The sequence below is a fragment of the Bubalus kerabau genome, chromosome 17 (assembly GCF_029407905.1).
Source record: "Bubalus kerabau isolate K-KA32 ecotype Philippines breed swamp buffalo chromosome 17, PCC_UOA_SB_1v2, whole genome shotgun sequence".
In the NCBI taxonomy this organism is placed as follows: domain Eukaryota; kingdom Metazoa; phylum Chordata; class Mammalia; order Artiodactyla; family Bovidae; genus Bubalus; species Bubalus kerabau.
This window is the reverse complement of record NC_073640.1, coordinates 6,113,417-6,137,499: the sequence shown is the minus strand read 5'-3', so window position 1 is coordinate 6,137,499 and position 24,083 is coordinate 6,113,417. Positions and strand designations below refer to the sequence as shown.

General features: G+C 44.0%; 2 protein-coding genes across 2 annotated transcripts; one reads left to right on the top strand and one right to left on the bottom strand.

Annotated features, from left to right (window-relative positions):
- Positions 1-1,035: 1,035 nt before the first annotated feature.
- Positions 1,036-8,436, bottom strand: TERF2IP (TERF2 interacting protein). Its single transcript, XM_055554374.1, has 3 exons — positions 7,627-8,436; positions 4,135-4,259; positions 1,036-2,324 (listed from the first exon to the last, which is right to left on the bottom strand). The coding sequence occupies exons 1-3, from the start codon at positions 8,300-8,302 to the stop codon at positions 1,926-1,928; spliced, it is 1,200 nt and encodes a 399-aa protein (XP_055410349.1). The 5' UTR covers positions 8,303-8,436; the 3' UTR covers positions 1,036-1,925.
- Positions 8,437-8,444: 8 nt separating this feature from the next.
- On the top strand, positions 8,445-22,720 carry KARS1 (lysyl-tRNA synthetase 1). Its single transcript, XM_055554375.1, has 14 exons — positions 8,445-8,605; positions 12,375-12,528; positions 13,546-13,711; positions 15,786-15,879; positions 16,191-16,377; positions 16,464-16,589; positions 17,680-17,799; positions 19,212-19,374; positions 19,482-19,655; positions 19,814-19,899; positions 20,235-20,320; positions 20,914-21,040; positions 21,695-21,838; positions 22,439-22,720. The coding sequence occupies exons 1-14, from the start codon at positions 8,544-8,546 to the stop codon at positions 22,535-22,537; spliced, it is 1,788 nt and encodes a 595-aa protein (XP_055410350.1). The 5' UTR covers positions 8,445-8,543; the 3' UTR covers positions 22,538-22,720.
- The last annotated feature ends 1,363 nt before the right edge of the window (positions 22,721-24,083 follow it).

Below are 24,083 nucleotides of genomic sequence, written 5' to 3'. Positions count from 1 at the left end.
GGCTACCCACTCCAGTATTCTGGCCTGGAGAATTCCATGGATAGACTGTGGGGTTGCAAAGAGTCGGACACAACTGAGCAACTTTCACTTCACACGTGCTTATTTGGCCATACCCACGTCTTAGCTGCAGCATGCGGGATCTTTGATCTTTGTCGTACTGTGAAATCTTTCAGCTTTTTCACGGGTTTTGTCATTTAGTTTAGCTGTGGCATGCTAACTCTTAGTTGCAGCACACCATACTGACAGTGCGGAGCCCTAGCCACTGGACCACAGGGAAATCCTTGCACTCATGTCGTACTATTCCAGCAAGCTGAGGAGGAGGAAAAGGTTACATGCTTTGATTTAGGCCGGGTTCTGCCACAAGCAGACTCTTTCCAGAATAAGAGTGTGAGGGCAACTGATGATTCTGGATGCACTAGGAGAGAAGTGGGGATGTAAAGTAAGAGCAGGAGGCCTATGAGGGTGCAGTCATCCCACTGTAAGCAACTACGCTTTCTTCTACTGGCAGCCTCCAGGATGGCACGGAAACCATCATCCCATCCAAAGAGTAACTCAAATATTCAGCTGTCATCTCTCTGGTCAGCAAGGAAGCTGAGTGTGCATTCTCTGATTCCCATCCACCACTGGGTGAAAGCTGCTCTCAGGGGCATTAACTCCATAGCACTTCAAACAGAGAGAGAGCCTCCTACAGGTGCTGGCATAAGACTCCTGCTGCTGGCATGTGCTGGACTGGTGAGTGCTCAGGCATCTGGGACAGGTACTGACATCTTCTGTTATACACTGGATAGTTCCTTATTGACTTCTCTCCACTTTGGCTCTCAGCAGTTCACCTGGTTATGCCATCTTCACAGTCCTCGACACAGTTCTCTTTGCTCCATTCAGAAGAAATAGCTTCTTTCCAATGGCCTATCAGCTCTAAATGGAACCTCTTATTGGTTCTAATTACTAAGAGCCAAAAATGTTAGTTCCTTTATAGCTTTTATACCTAAAAGGTTTTATGAATACAACCAAAGAAAACACTTTGTGGAGACTCAAATACAAAGTTCTATTTATTTTCAACAATGAAATCAACACAACAAAGAGGAATTAATCCTCCAATTTTTAAATCTAACACAATTCTTAGCACAAAACGATCTTCAATAAATAAAAAGACATTACTAGTAAACAAGTAAGACTTTTCTTGAGACTCTCTTGTAGTGTGTGTCTGAAACAAACTAGATGATAGGTAAAGAAACTCATGCTAGAGACTTCACTGACGCAGACCCAAAGAAAAGAACAGCCAAGGAACAGGGTTCCCAAATATCGAGCTGGCAAAAGAAACATGGGGTTTTCAAAGCAGCCCAGAAATCAGAGCTCACTGAGGGATACAAGAGTTTGGGACAGTCCATGTTCAAGGCCTTGTAATTCAATTTTTCCGTATTTCTAGATTCTCAATTTGTAATCTATCACAATCTAGAGGAGCTTCTGCCAAAAGACAGGAGGCTCTTTATTCATGCTTTCACAAGACCCATCTAATTTTCCTTCTTTGACTTCATGACTAGCTCCTATCACCAATATAGCAGGGATTCCACTCCAGAAAACGGTCACTACTATGTAAACCAATCTCTCTGTTCTCAATTTTCCTTTCATAAACACACTGATACTGCCAGGAAGAGATCGAAACATATCCCATTTCTTTTATTTCCATCCTCTTATACAACTCTGCATGGCGTGCTGCAGCCCATGAGGCTGCAAGGAGTCGGACACGACTGAGCAACTGAACCGAACGCAACTCTGCTTCAGTAGAAAATCTAGGACTCACAGTGCAACAAAATTGGTCAAAAGATTAGTGTCAGTTCCAATGTAAAAATTTCTGAAGTCCAGTGGTCACACAAAAAAACGTTAATGTCTTATCTGCCCAACTTTTTTTTCCATTACCTTGCCAATTATTTCTTTCGGAATTCAATTCTCCGAGCTACATTCTGAGCACCAAATTTTTTGACCAATGCATCTCGAGTAGCCTCATCATCTTTTTGCAAATCTAAGTCATCCTGTCGGGACCAAATGGGATACCCGTCAGCCCTCTGACCAGACTCTAAAAAGGAGGAAGTAGCCTCCAGCTCACCACTATTTTTTAGGAAGGCCTGTGTAACTGTTGATAGATCCAAGTTAAACTTTTCCATCAACTGCCGGATGATCTTAATGGCAGCTCCCACCTCTGGTGCAGAAACTTTTTCTTCTTCTTCTTCTTCCTCATCAGGCTGTGTTTCTGAGTCTTCCTCAGGCGTGCATGGATCATCATCACACATTGTTATGTGTATTTCAAAATCAGGACTCTCATCCACCTAGACAAAGTGAAGAATAGAACCAGTTCATAATAACGAAGTCACAAACACTTACTCTTAAAATATCTGGTCTCTCCCAACTACCACCTCCTTTCCCTTTCATTCCACTGGACTTCCTTCAGTTCCTCTAATGTGTTATGTTCCTTCTTACATTTAGTCATGCTAGATGTGTGTATACATGCATGTGTACATACATACATACACACACACACATATATATGCCATAGAGTAACCAGGAGTGTGAGTATATGGTATATATGTGTCTATGTGTGCATGTGTATACATATAAATATGTGTATGTATAATTATGGTATTCCAAAGAACATTAGAAGCTACACTGAATGTGAAAAATATATGCATATGCTGCTAAGTCGCTTTAGTCGTGTCCAACTCTGTGCGACCCCATGGACGGCAGCCCACCAGGCTCTGCCGCCCCTTGGATTCTCCAGGCAAGAACACTGGAGTGGGTTGCCATTTCCTTCTTCAATGCATGAAAGTGAAAAGTGAAAGTAAAGTCGCTCAGTCGTGTCTGACTTCGTGACCCCATGGACTGCAGCCCACCAGGCTCCTCTGTCCATGGGATTTTCCAGGCAAGAGTACTGCAGTGGGGTGCCACTGCCTTCTCCGATTTGCATATACAGGCACATATATATGAGTATACATGTATGCATTAGACTATTTGTTAAAAATTTGACTTCCCTCTCAGGTTGTGAGCTCCATAAGGTCAGGAATTGTATTTTGCTTATCACTACATCCTCAGTGTTTACCAATGCTTTCACATAATAAGCACTCAAAAAACACTGCTGTATGAATATATTAGGGCCTCCACGCTCCACTACATTTAGGCACATTGCAAAGAATGTTATGTGAGAAAAGACCTATGTAGGCCATGTCCGAGAGTTGTCGAAGTACCTGAAAGCTTGGGAAAAATGAGCCAACTTTAAACTAAATGAATTTTAAACTATTTCGTGATTTAGACTAAGACCTAACCATTTTTCTTGGTGTTAGTAAGAAAAGTTAATTAATAAGATTCTTTTTCTTAGAGAAATTTGCACATATAATTTGGATTTTTTTAAAATTATTTTATGGTTGCCTTCCTCTATTACTATGATTAAATATGGGATTTCAACAAAGTATCAGAAATTAACTGAACATGGAGAGCTAAAAAATCTCTAAGTATACAGAGAGCTAAAATTGTTTAATAAAAAAATTAACCTCCTTAAAAAATTACTTTTACCTGAGAAGCACAAAGTATTTTAAAAAGATAAATCCACAGTCTTAACTTAGAAAACCTTATTGATCAAAGTACTCAAAGTGAGATGCTCTGTACTGCTGAAAAATCATTCTCCCCTTTCTCCCTCTCCCCCTCCTTCAAGCCTCCTACCAAACTCTGAAAGCTACGTACCTGGAACTTGGGTCAGTCCCACTTTCCATCCTCCTCCTCCATCTTGAACTCTCTTACCTTTCTGGGCCTCAGGTGTATAAAAAGGACAGATGGGATGACCACTTTCAAAGGAGAACCTGCTAAGTCACTTCAGTCATGTCCGACTCTGTGCGACCCCATAGACGCCAGCCCACCAGGCTCCCCCGTCCCTGGGATTTTCCAGGCAAGAACACTGGAGTGGGTTGCCATTTCCTTCTCCAGTGCATGAAAGTGAAAAGTGAAAGTAAAGTCGCTCAGTCGTCTTCAACTCTTAGCGACCCCATGGACTGCAGCCTACCAAGCTCCTCCGTCCATGGGATTTTCCAGGCAAGAGTACTGCAGTGGGGTGCCATTACGTAGGGAGAAAGTGATTTCTAATTAACATACCACAATCTCCTCAAACTCTCGGGTAGCTTCTACAAGCATCTTTTTGACTGCTGCTTCATTCTCCTTGATCTCTTCTTTTTCAAATTCTTCTTCAGGCAAGTCTGGAGTTCTCTTATTCTGTGGTTCTGTTAAAGAAAATAGCACTAGATTAGAATTAGCTCTGGGCCACAAGTTAGGCTGCACTTTTTTCCCTAACGGTTTTTGATCAGAGGGTGAGAAAAACATAAGACACGCATGTTCAATAATTTCTAATTTTTCAGCCTGCTACTGAAAAGTTGTACAATAAAAATAATGATAATTTTCCTAAGTTCTCATGTATAAAATAAAAAATACTCTTCAAGCTTAATTCATTTTTTTGCTTTGTATTTATATAAATTTTGCAAAAAAAAAAAAAAAAAACCTGCCATAAACTGGGTTTTCTGGGAATCGGATTCTGAGATGGAGATTGCCGTGTAATGTGTTGATCAGGGAGTGCTTAGCGGGCAGAGAGAGAAGCTGAGCTGTGAAAGAGCTCCAACAAGGCCTCAACTGAAACCATGGAGAAGTATGGAGCTAGCAAGGCCCTTCAGAGTTGACCATATTGGGGAAAGGGAGCCAATAACACCACATAGATTAGTCACTGGACGCTAGCATAAAATGACAGAACCTCGCCCAGCTGAAGATGGATCTGAGGAGTCTACCACAGTCCACTACATACCATCTACAGAAAGGAGAGCCTCATTAAGCTAAACACCTTCCTGTTCTCCTTTTACTCTGTTCTCTGAGGATTTAACTCTGCTGTTTTCCACTTAACAAAAACTGACTGCGGAGGGGCAACTCGAGGGAGTTTTGCAATGAAGCTGTTTCTGTATTCTGATTATGGTGATGGTTATACAAATCTATACATGTATTAAAACACCTAACTGGAAAACTTGTATGGCAATTCCTCAAAATATTAAACATATAATTACCATATGATCCAGCTATTCCACTTTTGAAAATATTAAAAAAAATAAATAAATGAAATGAAAGCGTAGTCTTAAACAGGTATTAGTACACCCATACCACAGCAGCATTATTCACAACAGCCAAGATGTGGAAGCAACTTAAGTGTCTATCAATGGATGAAAGGATATACAAAATGTGGTCGTAAAGTGGAATATTATCCAACCTTAAAAAGAGCAAAATTCTCACGCATGCTACAACATGGATAAGACTTGAAAATAAGCCTTTCACTTATATTAAATGAAATAAGCCAGACACAAAAGGACAAATACATTATGACTGCACTTACATGAGGTACCTAGAGAGATGAAATTTATAAAGACAGAAAGCAGAGTGGTGATTGCCAGGGGGAGGCAGGAACGTGGGGCTGGTGTTTAGAGGGTACGAACTTCAGTTTGGGAAGAAGCACTCTAGAGATGGACGGTGGTGACAAGTGCACCGCAGCACACTCCGTGCTACTGAAGAGCTTAGAAACCGCGGACACTGTAAGCTTTATCTGACGTATACTTTACCACCATAAAAAAGTAAATACCTAACTGTACATCAAAATAAGTCTTTTATTTTATATAAAACTTTAAAAAGAAGCCTTATATTTTAGAGATACATGCTGAAATAATTAACAGATAAAATATGACATTGCCTTGCTCTGATTTACTTTTATAAAAAAACCACAACCCCACACACTATTTCAGTTTCCATGGGTCAGAAGCCCAGGTATGGCTTGTACCTGTCCACTGATCAATGTCTAATTTATTTTTTAACAGTTCTGCATGTATTAGCCATTTATTTATTCCCTCTTCTGAAAACGTCCTGTTTCATTTCCTTTGCTCATTTTTCTACTAGTTTCTCTTTTACTTACTAACTTCAGCAAGCCCTCAAAGGGAAACACTAAGGAAACTTGCTTTGTTGCAATGTAATGGATATATTTTTCCAATCTGCCCTCTGACTTCATGAAAAGCTTTAAATTTTAAGTAATCAAATATATAAGTTTTTTTATTAGTCTTCCTGGCTTCAGAAATAACAACACACAGCTATTAAAAAGGCTATTCATCCACATCCTTTCCTGGTCCTTTTCGGATCTTAATTTTTATATTTAAATATCTGAACATGAAAACACTGCATAGGGTGAGTCCAGCTTAATTTCATCCCAAGTTCCAACTAGTCTACCAGTCATCTCTACATCACTGATTTATATATAAAATATATATATATTTATAATATATATATGATCTTCTTCATCCATACACATAGCCCTTTCCTCTCTCCAAAAATTCTCCTTTTTCCCTACTCCATTCCAGTCACACTGATCTCTGTTGCTCCAAGAACACAACAGCCATACTCCACCTAATACCCCCAAAACCTGGAACATTCTTCATCAAATAACCACCTGTTTAGTTCCTTCACTTCCTTTGATCTCTGCTCAAGTATGAGCTTATGACAGCGAACTTCCCCTCTTACCCTGTAGAAAACCTCTTCTCCAGCCCTTACCCTTTTTATTTTTTTCTACAGTACTTGGAGTTGGTGATGACAGGGAAGCCTGGCTGGTTGCAGTCCATGCAGAGTTGGACACGACTGAGCAGCTCAACTGAACTGAGAGCATTCACCACTGCCCAGCTAGCATTTTAAGCTCCATGACTGCAGGGAGTTTTATATACTGTTATCACCCAGCAGGTAGGAGTCTGGCACTCAAATATCTGTTGAATGAATCTCAAGTGTCACTTTACCAAAAACAAAACTCCTACGAAGCATACTGAACAGGAGAAAATAGATTTTACCTCCCCAGACTTCAACCGTTATGCAGAATAGTCACACAAGGAAAGAGACGTTAAGTGAAGGAAGCATGACCATAAACGAAAGTGTCCGACAGTTTAAGCTCAATACCGATTATATCAGAAGAGAAGCATCTCAACAGCTATGCCCTGTGTCCTAACCACGTCGGAAAACCAATACTCAGTTCAACTGCGTTAGAAACTCACCTCACCCGAGGGAAACTAGGAAGCGGCTTCCAATAGACGAGAACCTTCTTCTGTGAATATGCATTCATTTAAGCCAAGATATGAAAACAAACTGGACTAGCATGGCTTTAAAACTGGCTTATACTGAATCTACCTAAAGCCATAAGAAACATTGTTTAAAACGAGTCTGTGAAATATCTCTGAAAAGATACCCAAGATACAGGTTGTCTCTGGGGGGAAAAAACTGGATAGCTGGTGGGAAAAGAAAGGAGAGGGGGGTGAATTTTCCACAGACTCTTTGTGCCTCTTTTGAATCTCGGGCCATGTCATGTTAAAGAGAGATTTCAAAATGATGCTAACTTTACCCAGACGTTTAAAGAGAGATTACAAAACGATGCAAACTTTACCCGGACGGCAAAGGGGGTTAAGGAGAGGGGCCGGGCGATGCCCCTAAGACGCCCACATGGACTCCCCGCGGAAGGGGAGACGCCCCCGCCCCCAGAGCACACCGGTGACAGCGGAGCACCCGCGCGTCGGCGACCGCAGACCTCACCTCCGCTATCAGCAGCCTCCGGGTCTTGCTCAGCCTTCCTCTTGAGTTTCTGCGAGGAGGGGCTCACCGGGGCCTCCCCCAGCAGGTACTTGTGCTCCTGGCCCCGCAGGCGCTTCAGGTAGCGGTCCTTCATGGACTGCCAGGAGTGCTGGGTAAGCGAGCTCTTCTCCATCGCTTTCCACAAGGCGTTACCGGTGACGGAGCTGGCCGAGCGGGCATGTTCCTTCACGTAGGTTATGATGGCCACGTCGTCCGCGTCCGTGAAGACCATCCGCCCCGCCTGCGACTGCGGCTCAGGCTCCGCCGCGGCGGCGCCCCCGGCCAGGACCCCGGGCTTCGTCTCTGGGGCCTGGTAGGCCGCCGGAGCCGGGCCTAGACGGTAGGCCTCCAGCTCGAGCTTCTCGTTGCGCTCCACGCAGTCCAGAATGTACTGCGTGGAGATAAAGTCGCCCGAGGCCTCGGCCGCCGCCTCCCCGGGCTGGGCCAACAGCACGGCCCCGGGCTCCTGAACGCGACACAGAGTGCCGCCGCCGTGCAGGATGAGCGTCGAGAGCCGGCGCTTTGCCGGGCTGGGACGCACGTAGAAGGACATGGAGCTGCCATCCTCCCTTACGAACAGAGTCGAGGAGTGAGTGGGTCCATTGGGGTCTTTGCCCAACTCCATCGCCTCCGCCATAGCTCTCCCCGGGCAGCCGAAAAAGCTGCTCTCTCGCGAGCGCGCGAACAGGAAGCTGCAGGGATTCAGGTAAAGCTCCTGGGGACGCCGGAGCCAGGCCCCGTATTGCGCCTGCGCATTGGCTGCGCGCGAACAGTGCCCCGCCCCCTTTCCCCGGAAGAGGCGGGGCTTCTGACCCTGACCTGGAAGTCGCCGCGCGACCCCCCCCCCCCGTCCTCTTTAGGTCCGGCCCTCGGGGAAGATGGCTGACGTGCAGGGCGCTGAAGTTAAAGTGGACTGCGGCGAGCCGAAACTGAGCAAAAGGTAAGTGCCGCTGCGGGTCATTATGCGATCGGAGAGTCTGGACTAGGAAGCGCCTCGAGGATCCGGCCGGGACGGCTGTGCCTGGGGCCTTGCTGCCGGTTCTCGTGGTTATGAACACGTTGGGACGCAGACGCTGCGTCCCGAAACTACATCCCCCAAGCTGCCCGAGGGCCCCGCTGGTTGGGTCCTTCCTCCCTGTCGTACTCCTAGAGAAAGAGAGTGCGGAGAACTGGGCGGCGACGGAGAAAGGCAAAATTTACTCTTTTCGCGGAGAAATGCGTTATTGTGCCACGCCCCGGTAAAGAAGTTGGAGAAATGATAAATAACCAGCTCTTCAGAAGGACCTTCAGATTTCCCTTGGCCTCGCCAAGGCCATTCTGAACCTTTTGTATTAAAGGGATCATTCTAAAACTGTCGTGCAGCTATCTTTATGGGTTGGTCAGAGGATCTGTGAGAATTGAGTGAATCACCAATCAGCAGTATGCTGCTGCTGCTGCTAAGTCGCTTCAGTCGTGTCCGACTCTGTGCGACCCCATAGACAGCAGCCCATTAGGCTCCTCTGTCCCTGGGATTCTCCAGGCAAGAATACTGGAGTGGGTTGCCATTTCCTTCTCCAATGCATGAAAGTAAAAAGTGAAAGTGAAGTCGCTCAGTCGTGTCCGACTCTTAGCGACCCCATGGACTGCAGCTACCAGGCTCCTCCGTCCATGGATTTTCCAGGCAAGAGTACTGGAGTGGGGTGCCATTGCCTTCTCCGAATCAGTATGGACTGCCTTATTTAGCCGAGTACACCAAGCTGCACTTAGCACTGCTGGAAGTATCTTTGTTAATCACCCCAAATCAAAAGGTAAATATTAATGAATTAAGATTGGCCGCCCTTTCACCGATTGTCCCTTGTATTCTCTTAATACTGCATTCCTCAACCGGAGTCCTTCATAGAACCTAGGCGGTGATAAGAGTGACTGATTGCTCAATACTCCCACAGATAGTAGGTAAATATAGTATCCTTCCAGGGGCATCGGAGAGAAGTTAGATTCTTGCATTTAATGGCTGCCTTAGTGCATTTTTTTGCTTCTGTGTCTTAATTATTCTTGGAACTTCCTTTGTCAGAAGCTTTAGTGAGCACCACTGTATGCCAGTTATTGTCTCCAAGTTTAAAAGCAGGCTGCCTGCCAGGTGACTCAGTTAAGGCCTCATTCATTTTAATGCAGTGAAGAACACGATCTCTGTCATTGTGTTGCATTCCAGTGTTAATGTATAAAGTTAATGTAGTCCAAGACTCTTCCTGAAAGTCTCCTTTCCTTCTCATTCCTAGAGCTCCAAACAAGTCTTGTCTTTGACTCAGGTGCCTTTGCGGCTTATTTTTAGCTTCGTCTAGAGTGGGAAGTTGATGGTGACGTTTTGTATGCTTCACGTTGCCATCTTTGGAGCTAGGTGTTTCATCTGCAGGAGAGAAGCTGCATATCAGGAACTTGAGAAACACTGCCTCATGTCCTGTCTCCTATTTTCTAGAATGTTGTGATCATTTCTACCTGTACACCATTGATTGACTTATTTTTGACTTGTGACCCCAGATAAGCATCATCTTACCATAGCCAGGGCTGAGAACATTGTCAGTTACATGTGTGGCACAGTGAGTGTTAAGACGGCTGCTGTCAGTTGAGAGGGTCTTGCATAAAATGGGACACTAAAAGGTGGTGTAACCTCCGCTTCTCCCCCAACCCAAGTTGGAGTGCTGGCTGGGGGTATATTGTACTGCCTGTCCCATCTGACACCACATCTCTGTTTCCTGTTAGGTGGTGGTGATCATTCTTAGGTGGTTCCAGGGTATTCTGCCATGTTGGTGCAAGCCGCTGCAAGGCTTGTTAGGGGGTCCCTGCGCCAAACCTCCTGGGCACAGTGGGGGCAGAGGGAGCTGCGCCTGTGTCAACTTGCGCCTTTCACAACGATTCACAAGGACAAGCCACTTTCTGATAAAAGAAGGTTGGTGCCCTTTACCTTCTTTATTGCTCTGGGAGCAAAAGTCCTTCTTAATTAGTTTCTTATCTGTAAAGCCTCTGGCTGAGTTTTGGACTTGTTGCCAAGTAAACAGCCCTGCTACCTACTACCCAAACCAATAGTCCTTTCTCAGTTTCTCTTTAATAAATTCAAATTCTCATTCCATAAATTCTTGAGATGACGTTTAGGTCTTATGTTAGAACAGTGCTGAGACCAAAACGCTTATATGAATAAAGAAGAATTTGTAACACAGATTATTTTCCCTTCCCTATCTTCCTGGAATTTCTTTGCTTCTGAGATTAATTTGGTTAGTAGTCTTAGTTCTTATTCCTAGAACCTTTTTGGATGATCCTTTTTTACTGATTTAAATGGCAAAAACTGGTAAACAGGCTTATTATGTTAATGCCAGGAAGAACCAAATAGGCTTAGATGCTCCTGACTGAATGACAGCACAATAAATCTAGCATATTGTTCTGGAGAGGCGACTTCACAACTGATACAAAACAGATTATACCCAGAGACACTTACTTTGCGACCCTCAGAGTCAGTTTTCTTACTTAAAAGATGGTCATTTCAAATCTCCATTTTTTAATTGAGTTATTCTAAACTCATATATGATTAAGAATGTGCCCTGAAACCAAACAGTAGCAAGCATGACTAGGGATCATTTGCCACGGTTCATTATTATAGGATATTCATTTAACATTGGTGGCTTGAAAGAACAATGAGGGTATCCCTCTCTGCCCAAATCTGTTTGGTTTCTGAGTCTCAGGTAACAAGTATTAAAAGTTTGGATAGTGAGAGATTTGACCAGAAATTTAATCCACATCTGTAAAATTTTTGTCCTTGAGGCCGGGTATGAAAATAGTGGGGGAATACCTAGAGTAGTTCACATTTGCATGCTTAATTGAAGAATGCAGTTAGATGCTAGGCATGGGGGTTATCTCTTTGTGTATATTTCAGTCCTCAGAACATTTAGGGAGGAAGGTGTCTATTATTTTAAAGGAATAACTTGAGTAATTGAGTAACTTGCTTAAGCACACCAAGTCAGGTTTTAGTCCCAGACAGTCTGGCTCCAAAGATGGTGTATTATCCCCTACACCATGCTGCTTTGTACACTATCTACCCAATTTGTTGTCAAAGTCCAGCTCCTCTGGGGAAAGTGAGGCCAGTAATGCTGAGGGTCACGGTCAATGCATTGATCAATGCTGGGGGAGAGATTGTCAGAGGAGTGTCTCCCTGGACTTTGTCACCCCACCCCAGGCTAATCCACTCCTTGTGGGAGGGGAGAGAGATGACAAAGCTAGGGCTTTCACCTTATCACACATCAAATCCACTGGTCTCAGAACTTCATGTTCTCCAGAGGATACCGAACAACTCAGTCCCTGGCCTCAAGGAGCTCCCAAGACTAATTAGCCTGAGGAAATCTTGCTGATTTTCTGTAAAGCATTTTTTCCTATCCTAACTATAAACTAATATATGTAGGGTTTTCTTTGTCCTTATGGATCTTGATTTTAGATGGGCGCTAATGCCAAGGACCTCCGACTGGAAAATAGAGACTGAGAAAAAGATCTTTCACATCTTTATTCTAAGTTTATTTTTTCTTCTATTTCATGTATACAGTTTAGTAGCTAAGAGATAACCGTGGGGGTGTGAAACTGGACAAGTGTGTTTCTCTGGGCAGTTGATATTTTTGGTAATTGGTGACGGGGCAGAACATAGGGGACTCTTCAGGCACCTGTTACATTGAACACTTGCATCTTCCTGACAGTGAGCTAAAGAGACGCCTGAAAGCTGAGAAGAAAATAGCGGAGAAGGAGGCCAAGCAGAAGGAGCTCAGTGAGAAACAGCTGAGTCAGGCTGCCGCCAGCAATCACAGTGCTGAAGATGGCGTGGCTGCGGAGGAGGAGAGCTTGGACCCAAATGTGAGTTCTCAGGACCACTGCCCTCCCTGGGCTTGGGGCAGCTTCTGATGAGACTTAGGGCAGATTCCCCAGGAAGAGATAGTAGGAGGGACCAGTGACTGGCAGGATAAACAGGAACTGGGACAGGCACTGAGACTGCTGAGGGGGGCCCACCACTCCATCTGGTTGAAGGCACAGGCCCTGTGCATCTTTCTTGTCTTCTCGCTTAACATTTGAGAGAATCCAGTGGCTGATACTCCTTGGAGTTAGCTGGACCTTATAGCAACCCTAAAGAAAATCTCTCCCTACAGGTGGCCTGGGGGGTTTATTTTAGCTGAGAGATTGGCAAACTGTGGCCCACAGGCCAAAGCCACCACCGTCCCTGTCACTCCTCCCTAGTTCTGTAAGTAAAATTGTGTTGAAACACAGCCATGCCCATTTGTTTACATGTCTTAAGGCTGCTTTCACACTACAACCTTGAGTAGTTGCATCAGAAAATGTTTGCTGACCCCTGATACAGAATATTCTGTTTTTTCATACTTCCAGGCCCATGGGCGTGCCTTGGGGAAAAGTCTGGTGTGTGACCACGGATAGGAAAGTAGGAGAAGTGACTCAGGCAGATATGTCTCCAGAAGTGGTAACCAGGCCACCTACACCAATTAAACTTTCTGTTTTAGTGAATTCCCTGGCAGTCCAGTGGTTAGGTCCCTGAGCTTCCACTGCTGGGGACCGCCCCACCATCACCCCCCCGCCCCGCCAAAAAAACAAACTTAGACAGAAATGGGGTTTTTCTTTTTGTCACATCTTGCATTTTGGAATTCTAGTCTTTATTCCCAGCTATTTATCTGGCCACCCTGCATATTTAAGTGCAAATCTCACTCCATAGCCAATCCTTGATTTCAAGGCTGGGGAGAGCTTGGTTAAAGAAATCTCACTGTTTTGGGGCCCCTCTGAGGCAGAATACTGAACTCCCCTAGACCGGCACTGGTCTGACCGGGCTCAACTTCAGAAGCTCTTTTGTTTTTGTTTTTTTAACAGCAATACTTCAAAATCCGAAGCCAAGCAATCCACCAGCTGAAGGTCAATGGGGAAGATCCATACCCACACAAGTTCCATGTGGACATCTCGCTCACTCACTTCATCCAAGAATACAGTCACCTGCAGCCTGGGGACCACCTGACTGACATCACCTTAAAGGTGGCAGGTAGGAAGACTCCCTGGCAGTTTGCTGGGCTCCCAACAGCAGGCAGGCCTCTGCAGTTGCACAAAGGAAGGTCTGGGGTGGTCTTGCTCGTGAGGAGCTTGTGTCTGAGACTTCATCCCTAGAGATGGTGCTAATATGTCTGTTCACAGACAGTAGAGCAGCTGTAAGGCATGAGGCCACATTCCAGCATCAAGGCTGCAGAGGAAAGGGCTTTCTTTGTGGGGGACCCCTGACCTGGTGCTGCTACTTTTCATAGTCCTTTATGAGACTTTATCCCGCCAGTGGGAACCATGCCCTAATAAAGCTCCTAAAAATTCGGATCTGTGTCCCTAGACTGCTGTACACTAGGCTATATTTCTAGAGCACTCTTATTTTGTGTAGGATCTTCTCCTTAATTCAAAAAATAATTAAATCTTGTCTTTCATGTATACCCCCCAAAATATTTCTATATAAAACTACCAGTTGTAGAAAATTTAGAATGTTGAAACAGAGAGGCAAAGAGAGAAAAGTTTAATTACCCATAATCCCACCACCTAAAGAGAACCCATGCCAATACTTAAATGCCCCCCAAATATGTTTTATCTTTGCTTTTTTTCATTATTTGTTTTTGACACTTTTTCTCAAATTTCTTTTTTTATCTTTTTTATACTTTGATTTTTAAATTTTATCCTCCTTTCCAGATTGTTTTAAGGCATTACGTGTTGTATTTATTCACTCTTATTTCCTTCTAATTTAGGCTTCATTTCTGAGATGGTTTTTTTACTTTATTTTCTAATTTTTTCATGCCATCTCATTTCTTAGTTTTTCTAACTCTGATTTGTGTTCTTTCATATTTTGTATCATATTCAAATGTCTTTCAGGTTGTGAAATAGAATTTTTTGCTTTTTCCTGAGCATGTCTTTCTCAAGTGCTTTCATTGTCTGTGGAGATGTTATTCTTGTTATTCTGTTTCTAAATTTAATATTGGTATTTGACCTTGCTTTTTTTTTAATTGATAGGCAAGAAATAGATTTATTAATATAAGATGCTTATAAGAGATAAACATGAGCAGGCAAGAGAGCTCTGCTGTGATGTTTTGTTTTTTTCTTTTAAATGTGAGATTTTTTTTTTTTTTCCCCCTGAATATTAAAAGGAAGCTCAGGGAACTTCCCTGGGTGATCCAGTGGCTAAGACTCTGCTCCCAACACAGGAGGCCCAGGTTCAGTCCCTGGTTGGGTCCCACATGTTGCAACTAAAGACCCCGCATGCAGCAGCTAAGACCCGACAGAGCCAAATAAATAAATTTCTTTTTTAAGGGCGGGGCGGGGAGCTTGTTTCAGATCGCTTTTCTAGTTTCACTGAGGTCTCTCATCTGTTTTTTTTTGTGAAGCATTCAGAAATACAGCAACTTGCTTTCTGGGATTTTCAGTCTCTTCTCTGTTTTCTCGGTCTTGTTCAGTTTTGTGGGGCCTTGTCCCAGGAGAGATCCCTGGCCTTGAGTTTAGAGAGTTCCTGGGGCCCCACTAAAGGCTTCATCCCCTAGGCCTTGGTGCAGCCCACCGCACTCACTCACATGGCCGTGAGCTGCAGTGCTTAGCCCTGCCACATTTTCCAGTGAATACCTGTGGTTTTGGGGAGACTTCCAGTTCTCAGACCTGTCAGAGACCCCATTGATTCCCATCGCTTTTTCCTGTTGGGGCCCTTGGTTTTTACCCGTGCTTGTATTTGGGGATTCTTGGAATGTCTTCCCACATGATTTTGCTGTAAATTTTGTCCGTGACTTTTTGCCCTTCCCTATCTAGTTGTGCTTTCTCTTTCTATGTGGGGATTTAGGAAGATCCAAAAACAACACAGCCGCCAACATTCCGGGAATCCATTGAGCACCTTTAAAAACTAGATCTTCCTACACATTCTTTAACTGGTTTGAATGGGAAGCCAACTTTGTCCTGTAGAAAAGGGCAGGGCTTAGGCCTCAGGCTACAATCAAATTGCTCTAGTTTATGTTCTGCCTGGATGTGAAAAATGCAGAGGGAACTTTTTTGGCACTGATACCATGAAATAGCTTCTGTCAGTATTTTTGCTGTTCTTTCTCTAGGTAGGATCCATGCCAAAAGAGCTTCTGGAGGAAAGCTCATCTTCTATGACCTTCGAGGAGAGGGGGTCAAGTTGCAAGTCATGGCCAATTCCAGGTATATAGAAATATCCATTTACAGGCCTTTCTAGATTGGCCCAGAGCAACATGACAGAGAACAAAGTCCATGTGGTCTTCTTTTCTTGTTGGAAATAAAAGTTAAAGGGAATGGTGTAAGGTTGGGAAAATAAAATAGCCCTCTGGTCACCTAGAGATTGATGCCTGTTCTTGGGTTGTGTGACAAACATTTGACCTTGAATCTAGGAGTCTTAGATTCACAGTAACAGTTTAGCAAGGGTTCTAAAGTAAACCAGAGGTCAGTTTTAATTTGGGATATTGTATACTGAGTTAAATTTTCCATTCATTCAGGAATTACAAATCTGAAGAAGAATTTATTCGTATTAACAACAAACTGCGCCGGGGAGACATAATTGGAGTCCAGGGCAATCCTGGGAAAACCAAGAAGGGCGAGCTAAGCATCATCCCCTATGAAATCACACTGCTGTCTCCTTGCCTGCACATGTTACCTCATCTTCACTTCGGCCTCAAAGACAAGGTGAATTCTTGTGGCCTTCTGGCTCTGGTTTACCATACCATTGAAGAGAACACATCAGTGATTCCTCTCTATTCCTTCTCATTTAGGAAACACGGTATCGTCAGAGATACTTGGACTTGATTCTGAATGACTTTGTGAGGCAGAAGTTTATCATCCGCTCTAAGATCATCACGTATATAAGAAGTTTCTTGGATGAATTGGGATTCCTAGAGGTGATGGAAAGTTCTTACCTGACATGAGCTGCCTTGTAGTGCCTGCCTCTTATTCTTCCTTCCCGTCCCTTCCCCACGGGCACATCCTGTGTCAGTATGCTTCATGCTCAATGAAAAGTCCTCTTTCTTGCCCTCATTTGGAAGGTAGGACAGGACTGCAAAGATAATGAATACAGTAGAGGGCCAGCCACATGTTAATGATGCCATGTTCAATATGTTGCCAACTTGTTTTGCTTTTTTGTAGAATTAAAAGTATTTTCTTAATTTATATTCAACTTCTTTAAACTGAAAGATGTTGTTTAGGGAGAATTTTAGAACAAAATTTCAATATTTTCTAATTGTATGAGAAATATGAGTACATGTTACCATAAAACAAATTCAGACAATAAAGAAGTAAGTAGAAGCAAAACTGAAAGTCCCCTTTCATTTTTTTCCCAACTAATTTCCCTCTCCAAACGTGCATTTGAATATGTATCCTTCCTCGCCATTTACTGTGTATATTTATATACATACCGATGCATGTTGCAGATGGGGTACCTGTGTAAATGTTTTAGAAGGGTTTTACTCTTTGTTTTAAACATAAATGAAGTCATATTGTATATATTATAATGGACCTCTCCACCCCCCAACATATTCTAGGACCCTTTGCATGTCCGTGTGCGTGTGTGTGTGTGTGTGTGTGTGTTTATGTTCCTTTTTGATACTTTATAATTATTTCCTCTGTTGGTAGTTTAAGTTTCTGATTTTCTTTGATAATATTTTAGTGAACATCTTTGTGCACCTGTACAAGTGTTTCTGTATGCTGGATTTACGTCAAAGGATATAAGCCGTTACATTTTTAATAAATACTGCAAATTGAACTCAAGAAAGGGCATACCCATTTAGAGTCCCACTGACAGCTTGTGAAAGTTTACCATACTGTGTTAATGGTGTTTGGTGTTAATAGAAAGAGACACTATATTAGAGAATCGAGCTAGCTCTACTTTTTTGCCAAGCATCTGCACATTACTATTGAACTTATCTTTTACTTGGGATATTACAGACTATCCCAGTCAAACCATGAGCCATCCCCTCAAACTAGAGGAGCTAGATTGAAACTCCCATGATGAACATCATCCCAGGGGGAGCTGTGGCCAAGCCTTTTATCACCTACCACAATGAGCTGGACATGAATTTATATATGAGAATTGCTCCGGAACTCTACCATAAGGTTACATTTTTAATAAATACTGCAAATTGAACTCAAGAAAGGGCATACCCATTCAGAGTCCCACTGACAGCTTGTGAAAGTTTACCATACTGTGTTAATGGTGTTTGGTATTAATAGAGACACTATATTAGAGAATCGAGCTAGCTCTACTTTTTTGCCAAGCATCTGCACATTACTATTGAACTTATCTTTTACTTGGGATATAACAGACTATCCCAGTCAAACCATGAGCCATCCCCTCAAACTAGAGGAGCTCTGTCTGTGAACTAAACGTCTTCCCCTCTCTTTTAGATTGAAACTCCCATGATGAACATCATCCCAGGGGGAGCTGTGGCCAAGCCTTTTATCACCTACCACAATGAGCTGGACATGAATTTATATATGAGAATTGCTCCGGAACTCTACCATAAGGTAATCAATAAAAGATGCCCTGTGTCCTTAGAGAAGCAGAAGGCTGAAAAACATTGGCTAGACAGATGGTCAGAAATAAGAGGAACAGTGAGGGTAGAACAACAGAAGTGTTCTAATGTCAGGTTTGCGAGTGTTAAATTTCTGGAATTTATCTATAGGATCGGTAGAGCCTTCTCTAAGGGCAAAGGGAGTGTCTTTCCTAGATGGACAGATCTTCCTAACCTACTTTGTTTCCCATAATACTTTTTAAGTTTATAATTCTTATATTAAATCTGATTTTAGTCTTTTGTTGAAGAATGAGTTGAATCTCTGCCTGAAAGTTGGAAATATCCTTAAATCACCAGAATAAATATCAAAGACTATGTCATTAGTTGCAAACAAAAAACTGTACAGTATTTAAGTAAAAGAAAAATGTATCCAAATATACAAGGAAGTTCACAATTTCCAGGAGGATCAGAGAATCGGGCTTGGAGACCACACAATTAGGAATGGTTCTGAATCATATCAAAGGGCTGTCCCCGTGAAGAACCCAGTATCTTCCATTTGGGAACTTACCACAGCTCATAAACATGGCACGAGGCACAGGTCGTTGCCATTAGGACCTCTACCATTACTACCTTTATAAGCCAGATACCTCTGGCCCCTTCACCAGAGGAGATTCTGTGCTGTATCTGCATCCTCTTTGCATGTGGAAGTCTCACAGATGGGTCTGACTGGGGAGCTTGGGTCATGTGTCTGCACCCTGACCCCCAAGAGGCTTGTAGAAGTTCACACAAGATGGGGGACACCCCAAAGGAAGAGTATTCAGTGTTCCTGGGCAGCCAGAGTGAACTACAATTATCCACAAAGACCTAAAGAGAGTAGGGCATTCAGCATTTGGGCAGAGACCTGAAAGCATGGCTTGAGCTGTTGTAACCAAGTTACAACTTCTGTAGACAGAAACTTTCCCCAGCCAGACAAGATTAGCTGCTGTGACCATGACCATGGCCATGTGTTACTAGATGCTGGTGGTTGGTGGCATCGACCGGGTTTATGAAATTGGACGCCAGTTCCGGAATGAAGGAATTGATTTGACTCACAATCCTGAGTTCACCACCTGTGAATTCTACATGGCCTATGCCGACTATCATGATCTTATGGAAATCACAGAGAAGATGATTTCAGGTGACCCCCTCCTGCTCCCTTTGTCTTTCCCACGTGTCTGGAGGCCTGGTGTGCTGCCTTTGATTGGACTTCCTGTTGGTCCTCTAAATGACACATTTGTTTCCCAGGGATGGTGAAACACATTACAGGCAGTTACAAGGTCACCTACCATCCAGATGGCCCAGAAGGCCAAGCCTGTGAGATTGACTTCACCCCACCCTTCCGGAAAATCAGCATGGTAGAAGAGCTTGAGAAAGCCCTGGGCATGAAACTGCCAGAAACGAACCTCTTCGAAACTGAAGGTAAAGTGATGCCCTCCTCCAGTTGTAGGGCCCTCCTCCTGTTCAGCTCTGAATTAGATTAGATCAGGAGTAGAATTCCCCATGTAATTCTCCTTATATTGGGGTGGTATTGTGATGGTGTGATGTCTTCTGTCCCAACTTGTATGTTTGTATTACAGAAACTCGCAGAATCCTTGATGATATCTGTGTGGCAAAAGATGTCGAGTGCCCTCCACCCCGGACCACCGCCAGGCTCCTTGATAAGGTGAGAGGCCGGGCACTGGCAGTAGATGCCCACATCCACTGGAAATGCACCCTGCCCCCTGTGAAGGAGAACGCCACCGCAGAGAATTAACTTGGCTTCACAGGAAAGCTCTAGCGAGAGAAACGAGAGAACAGGTTTTAAATTCGTGCTGTGCTAAGCTTTCTGCCAAATAGTTACGTTTGTTACCTTAGTTAATCCTTACCAACCTTTCAGCAGCTTAAGATAAACCTCTGTAGCGTCAGGTGTGGATAGGAGTTGAGTCCTCTGCCACCAGAACTGAGCCAATCAAAATGGCATATAGAAGGGCTCTAGCTGTGCTCTGCTTTTTCCTTCAGCTTGTCGGGGAGTTCCTGGAAGTGACGTGCATCAATCCTACCTTCATCTGTGATCACCCACAGATAATGAGCCCTCTGGCCAAATGGTAAGACAGAGTGCAGTGTCTCGGTTACCTGTTGCTACATGATAATCTCAGAACTTAGCAACATAAAGCAGTTTATTCTCAAGAGTGTGTGGGCTCAAGGGTTGTCTTTCTGCCCTATGTGGTGTTGGTGAGGGTAGCTCAAGTGGCTTTTTCACCTGGGAATTCGACCAGCGTGCCTTGCATCCCCCCGCAGGGGATTCTCCTCCTTCAGAGCCTCTTCTCTGGCAGCGGAGCCAGGGCTCCAAGTGGAATCATTCTGAAAGAATAAATCCTGGTGTGCAAACACACACCAAGCCTCTGCTGATGTCCCACCGGCCAGAGCAGGTCACCCAGGCAGCCTGGAGTCAGTATGTCAGGGCATGAGTGCGGCGGGTTTGGTTCGGGGTCCCAGTCTACTCACAGGTCTGTTGTAAGATAATTCAAGCTTCCTTGTCTCTAAGTGTCCTCAGTAATGTATCAAATGATTCAGTGCTGAGGATGCATACAGGCTTCTGGTCACAGTAACAGTTTTGAGTCAACCAGATTTCAGGAGTTCTTGTGCTTGTACCACATGTTCTGTTCATTCAACCTCCCCGGTGGTCTCCTGTCCCCAGGCACCGCTCTAAAGAGGGTCTGACTGAGCGCTTTGAGCTGTTTGTCATGAAGAAGGAAATATGCAATGCCTACACTGAGCTGAACGACCCTGTGCGCCAGCGGCAGCTCTTTGAAGAACAGGCCAAGGTAAGGAGGGAACGTGTGCCTGCTCACCAGAAGACACCTGCCTTCACCCTGGTCTGTGTCTGGCCTGCAACTCCTGCTGACGAGAACACAAATGAAGGCTGAAAGCCACAGGCCTCACAGGAGGTCAGATTTCAAGATGGAGAACTTGACCAGTTTTGGCCCTAGAATTTCTATATAAATGGAGTCAGGCGTGATGATCTGTGGGGCGACTGTGACGCTTGTGTTGACAAGGATGTTACGTTTTCTTAGATGGTACATTTACTGAGGTGGCCTGCGGATAGGAAGACAAAGCACCCACAGGCCGCCCACACTAGCGCTGCCATGATGGGTGGTTCAGGCAGTGGGAGAGACACTGTTGGGAATTATCAGTCTCTGAAAGTCAACTTCCCTGGACTCGCAGAGCCCCAGGCAGTGGAGGTATTTGCATTTGGCAGAGAAGTTCGCATATGTCCTGGAGTAGGGTTCATCAGTCCTGACCTTCAGGTCTTCGAAAGAAATGGCTCCATCCTGGAGTTCCTGGGAAGCCAGTTTCCAGCAAGTGCTGGGAGTCAGAGCAGCACTGGGATGGAAATGCCTCTGGCAGTTTTCACATGCTCACGCAGATGCCAGAGCGCACAGCCTGGAACAGTGTCACTGTGTGGTTCTGTCCTCTAGGCCAAGGCCGCTGGCGATGATGAGGCCATGTTCATAGATGAAACCTTCTGCACTGCCCTGGAGTACGGACTGCCCCCCACGGGGGGCTGGGGCATGGGCATCGACCGCGTCACCATGTTTCTCACAGACTCCAATAACATCAAGGTACGCGGCAGCCCCGAAGGAGCACCGCTGCGTGGGCCAGTGTCGGAGGCGTGGGGGAAGGGCGTTGGGCTGGGAGGAGGGGCAGGCGGAGAGGTTACCTGTGACTTCACAGGAGGACGGTCAGGGCATCTGATTGTACAAATTGGGGGGTTTCTACCCAAGGCAGAAGAAACACCAATTGTTTGCATTTCTTAAGGATCCAAAGAACATACTGAGCCGTCTACATGCATTACCTCATTTAACTTAAGTCAACCTGAGACATGTAGAAACTGTTGCTATCCCCATATTTACAGATGAAGAAATCATCTGGAGAGAACCTCTCTGTTTATTCCGTCTTTTGATATCGTGACCTAGGCAGTGCTGTACAATTTTCTTTTTAATATTTATTAATTTGGCTCTGGTCTCAGTTGCAGCATGTGAGATCCTTTAGTTGTGCATTTCTTCTTTTCCATTGTTTGTAACTGACAGGGACTAAACTGAAATGAAACAACACAGATCTCCGGGTTTTGGTGATAACAGTAACAGGGGGAGGGGGGCCGAGTGGGTGGATGGGCGGGAAAAATTGCTTCTTAGCTTCAGAATCCATTCTCTCTCCTGTAGGAAGTGCTTCTGTTTCCTGCCATGAAACCTGAAGACAAGAAGGAGAATGTAGCCACCAAGGATATCCTGGAAAGCACAGCTCCTGGCACTTCTGTCTAAAAAACAGTAATGGCGAGTCGTGTGACGGGCATTTTTGCATTTCTGTAATCAGGGACTGCGAGGGAATTCCTGTGTGTGTTGCTGTCTATTTGACTATCACATTTCACTTCAGCTGCCAAAAGCGAGAAGAGGAATCAAGAATTCCTTTTTACTCCTTGTTACCAAATAAACCATTTGTCTCTACTCTTGTTTCATCGCTCTTTTTACTTTTGAAATGTCATCTTATTTCCCAGACAACTGACCTAATGAATGTTTAGGATTATATCACTTTACTCATTCAACAAATTTCTCTAGGTGACATCTAAGTAGAAATCTAGAAACAGAGATCTGAGTGGAAAAGCATAGTCCAGACCAGAGGGCTGCATTTTTGAGGAGCTCCAAAGGGGTCTGGTATGACCAAAGGAGTAAGTAAAGCTCAGTGAGGGGCCAAATCATGCAGGCACCTGTAAGCCATGCAGAGGAGTATGTATTTTATCATGAGCTAGATGAGAAGCCATTGGAGGGTTATGAGCAGTGTTTTTCAAAGACTGTTCTAGTTAGTATGTGGATGGCAAGAGTGAAAAAGTTACCTCTGCATTTGCAGGCTGAGGAGACATGATGGCTTAGTTTTGGATGGTGTAAAATGACGGTGATGGTTATGAGTCATTGGAGTTTGCTTGTGTTCCTGAGGTCAGAATCTTTGACAATGTGGGCTGTGAGAAGAGGAATCAGATAATTTCAAGGTTTTAGGCCTAACCATCTGGAAAGCAGAGTTGTCACTGACTTGAGATGGAAAAAATTTGAAGGGCAGGTTTGAGAAGGAAGGTTGAGTGTGATTTTGGACATATTAAACATGTTTGTTAGATGTTAGGTGAAAAGAGTAAGTAGGATGTTGAATAGTGAATCTGGTGTGTTCGTATTTTCAATTCAGTGAAAAAGAACTGGAGCTGGGCAGAAAAAGGTAAAGTCCAAGATTAGCACAGCAATCCAAAAGGAAGACAACAGCAGTTTGTCCAAAGGACTAGGGTTTTGCCATAAAAGTAGAAATGGGTGAATTCAAGAGAGAGATCAACAGGACTTGGTAACAGATTACATATTGGATTAAAATACGAGGGTGAAGGGAAAGAAAATGACAAGGTGATTAACTGTTCAATTTATGCAACTAGATGAATGGCAGTGCTAATCCTTGAGATAACCCTGAAAGATGATTCCCCCACAAGAAATCTTTTAAAAAAAACAGAAGAGTCACAGATTAAACACGTTAGAGAGAGGAACAGGATACTTACCTTTGCAGGAGTAAGGAACTTACCCTTCCTCTGATCTAGAAAGAAAGATGGGGGTCAATTAAGCTGCACTTCTCTAGCCTTGGAGGGGTAATATGAAAAGTAAATACTCATCTTTAGGAATTGAGGTATACAACTGCCAAATGGTACAGACTCCTGAACTATCCAGACAGCTATACTATGTATTACTACATATTACTAGTAATACTACGTATTACAATATGAACGTTTTAGACCTGAACTGTTAATAAATAAGCCATGAGCCACATGCGGCTATTGCACAT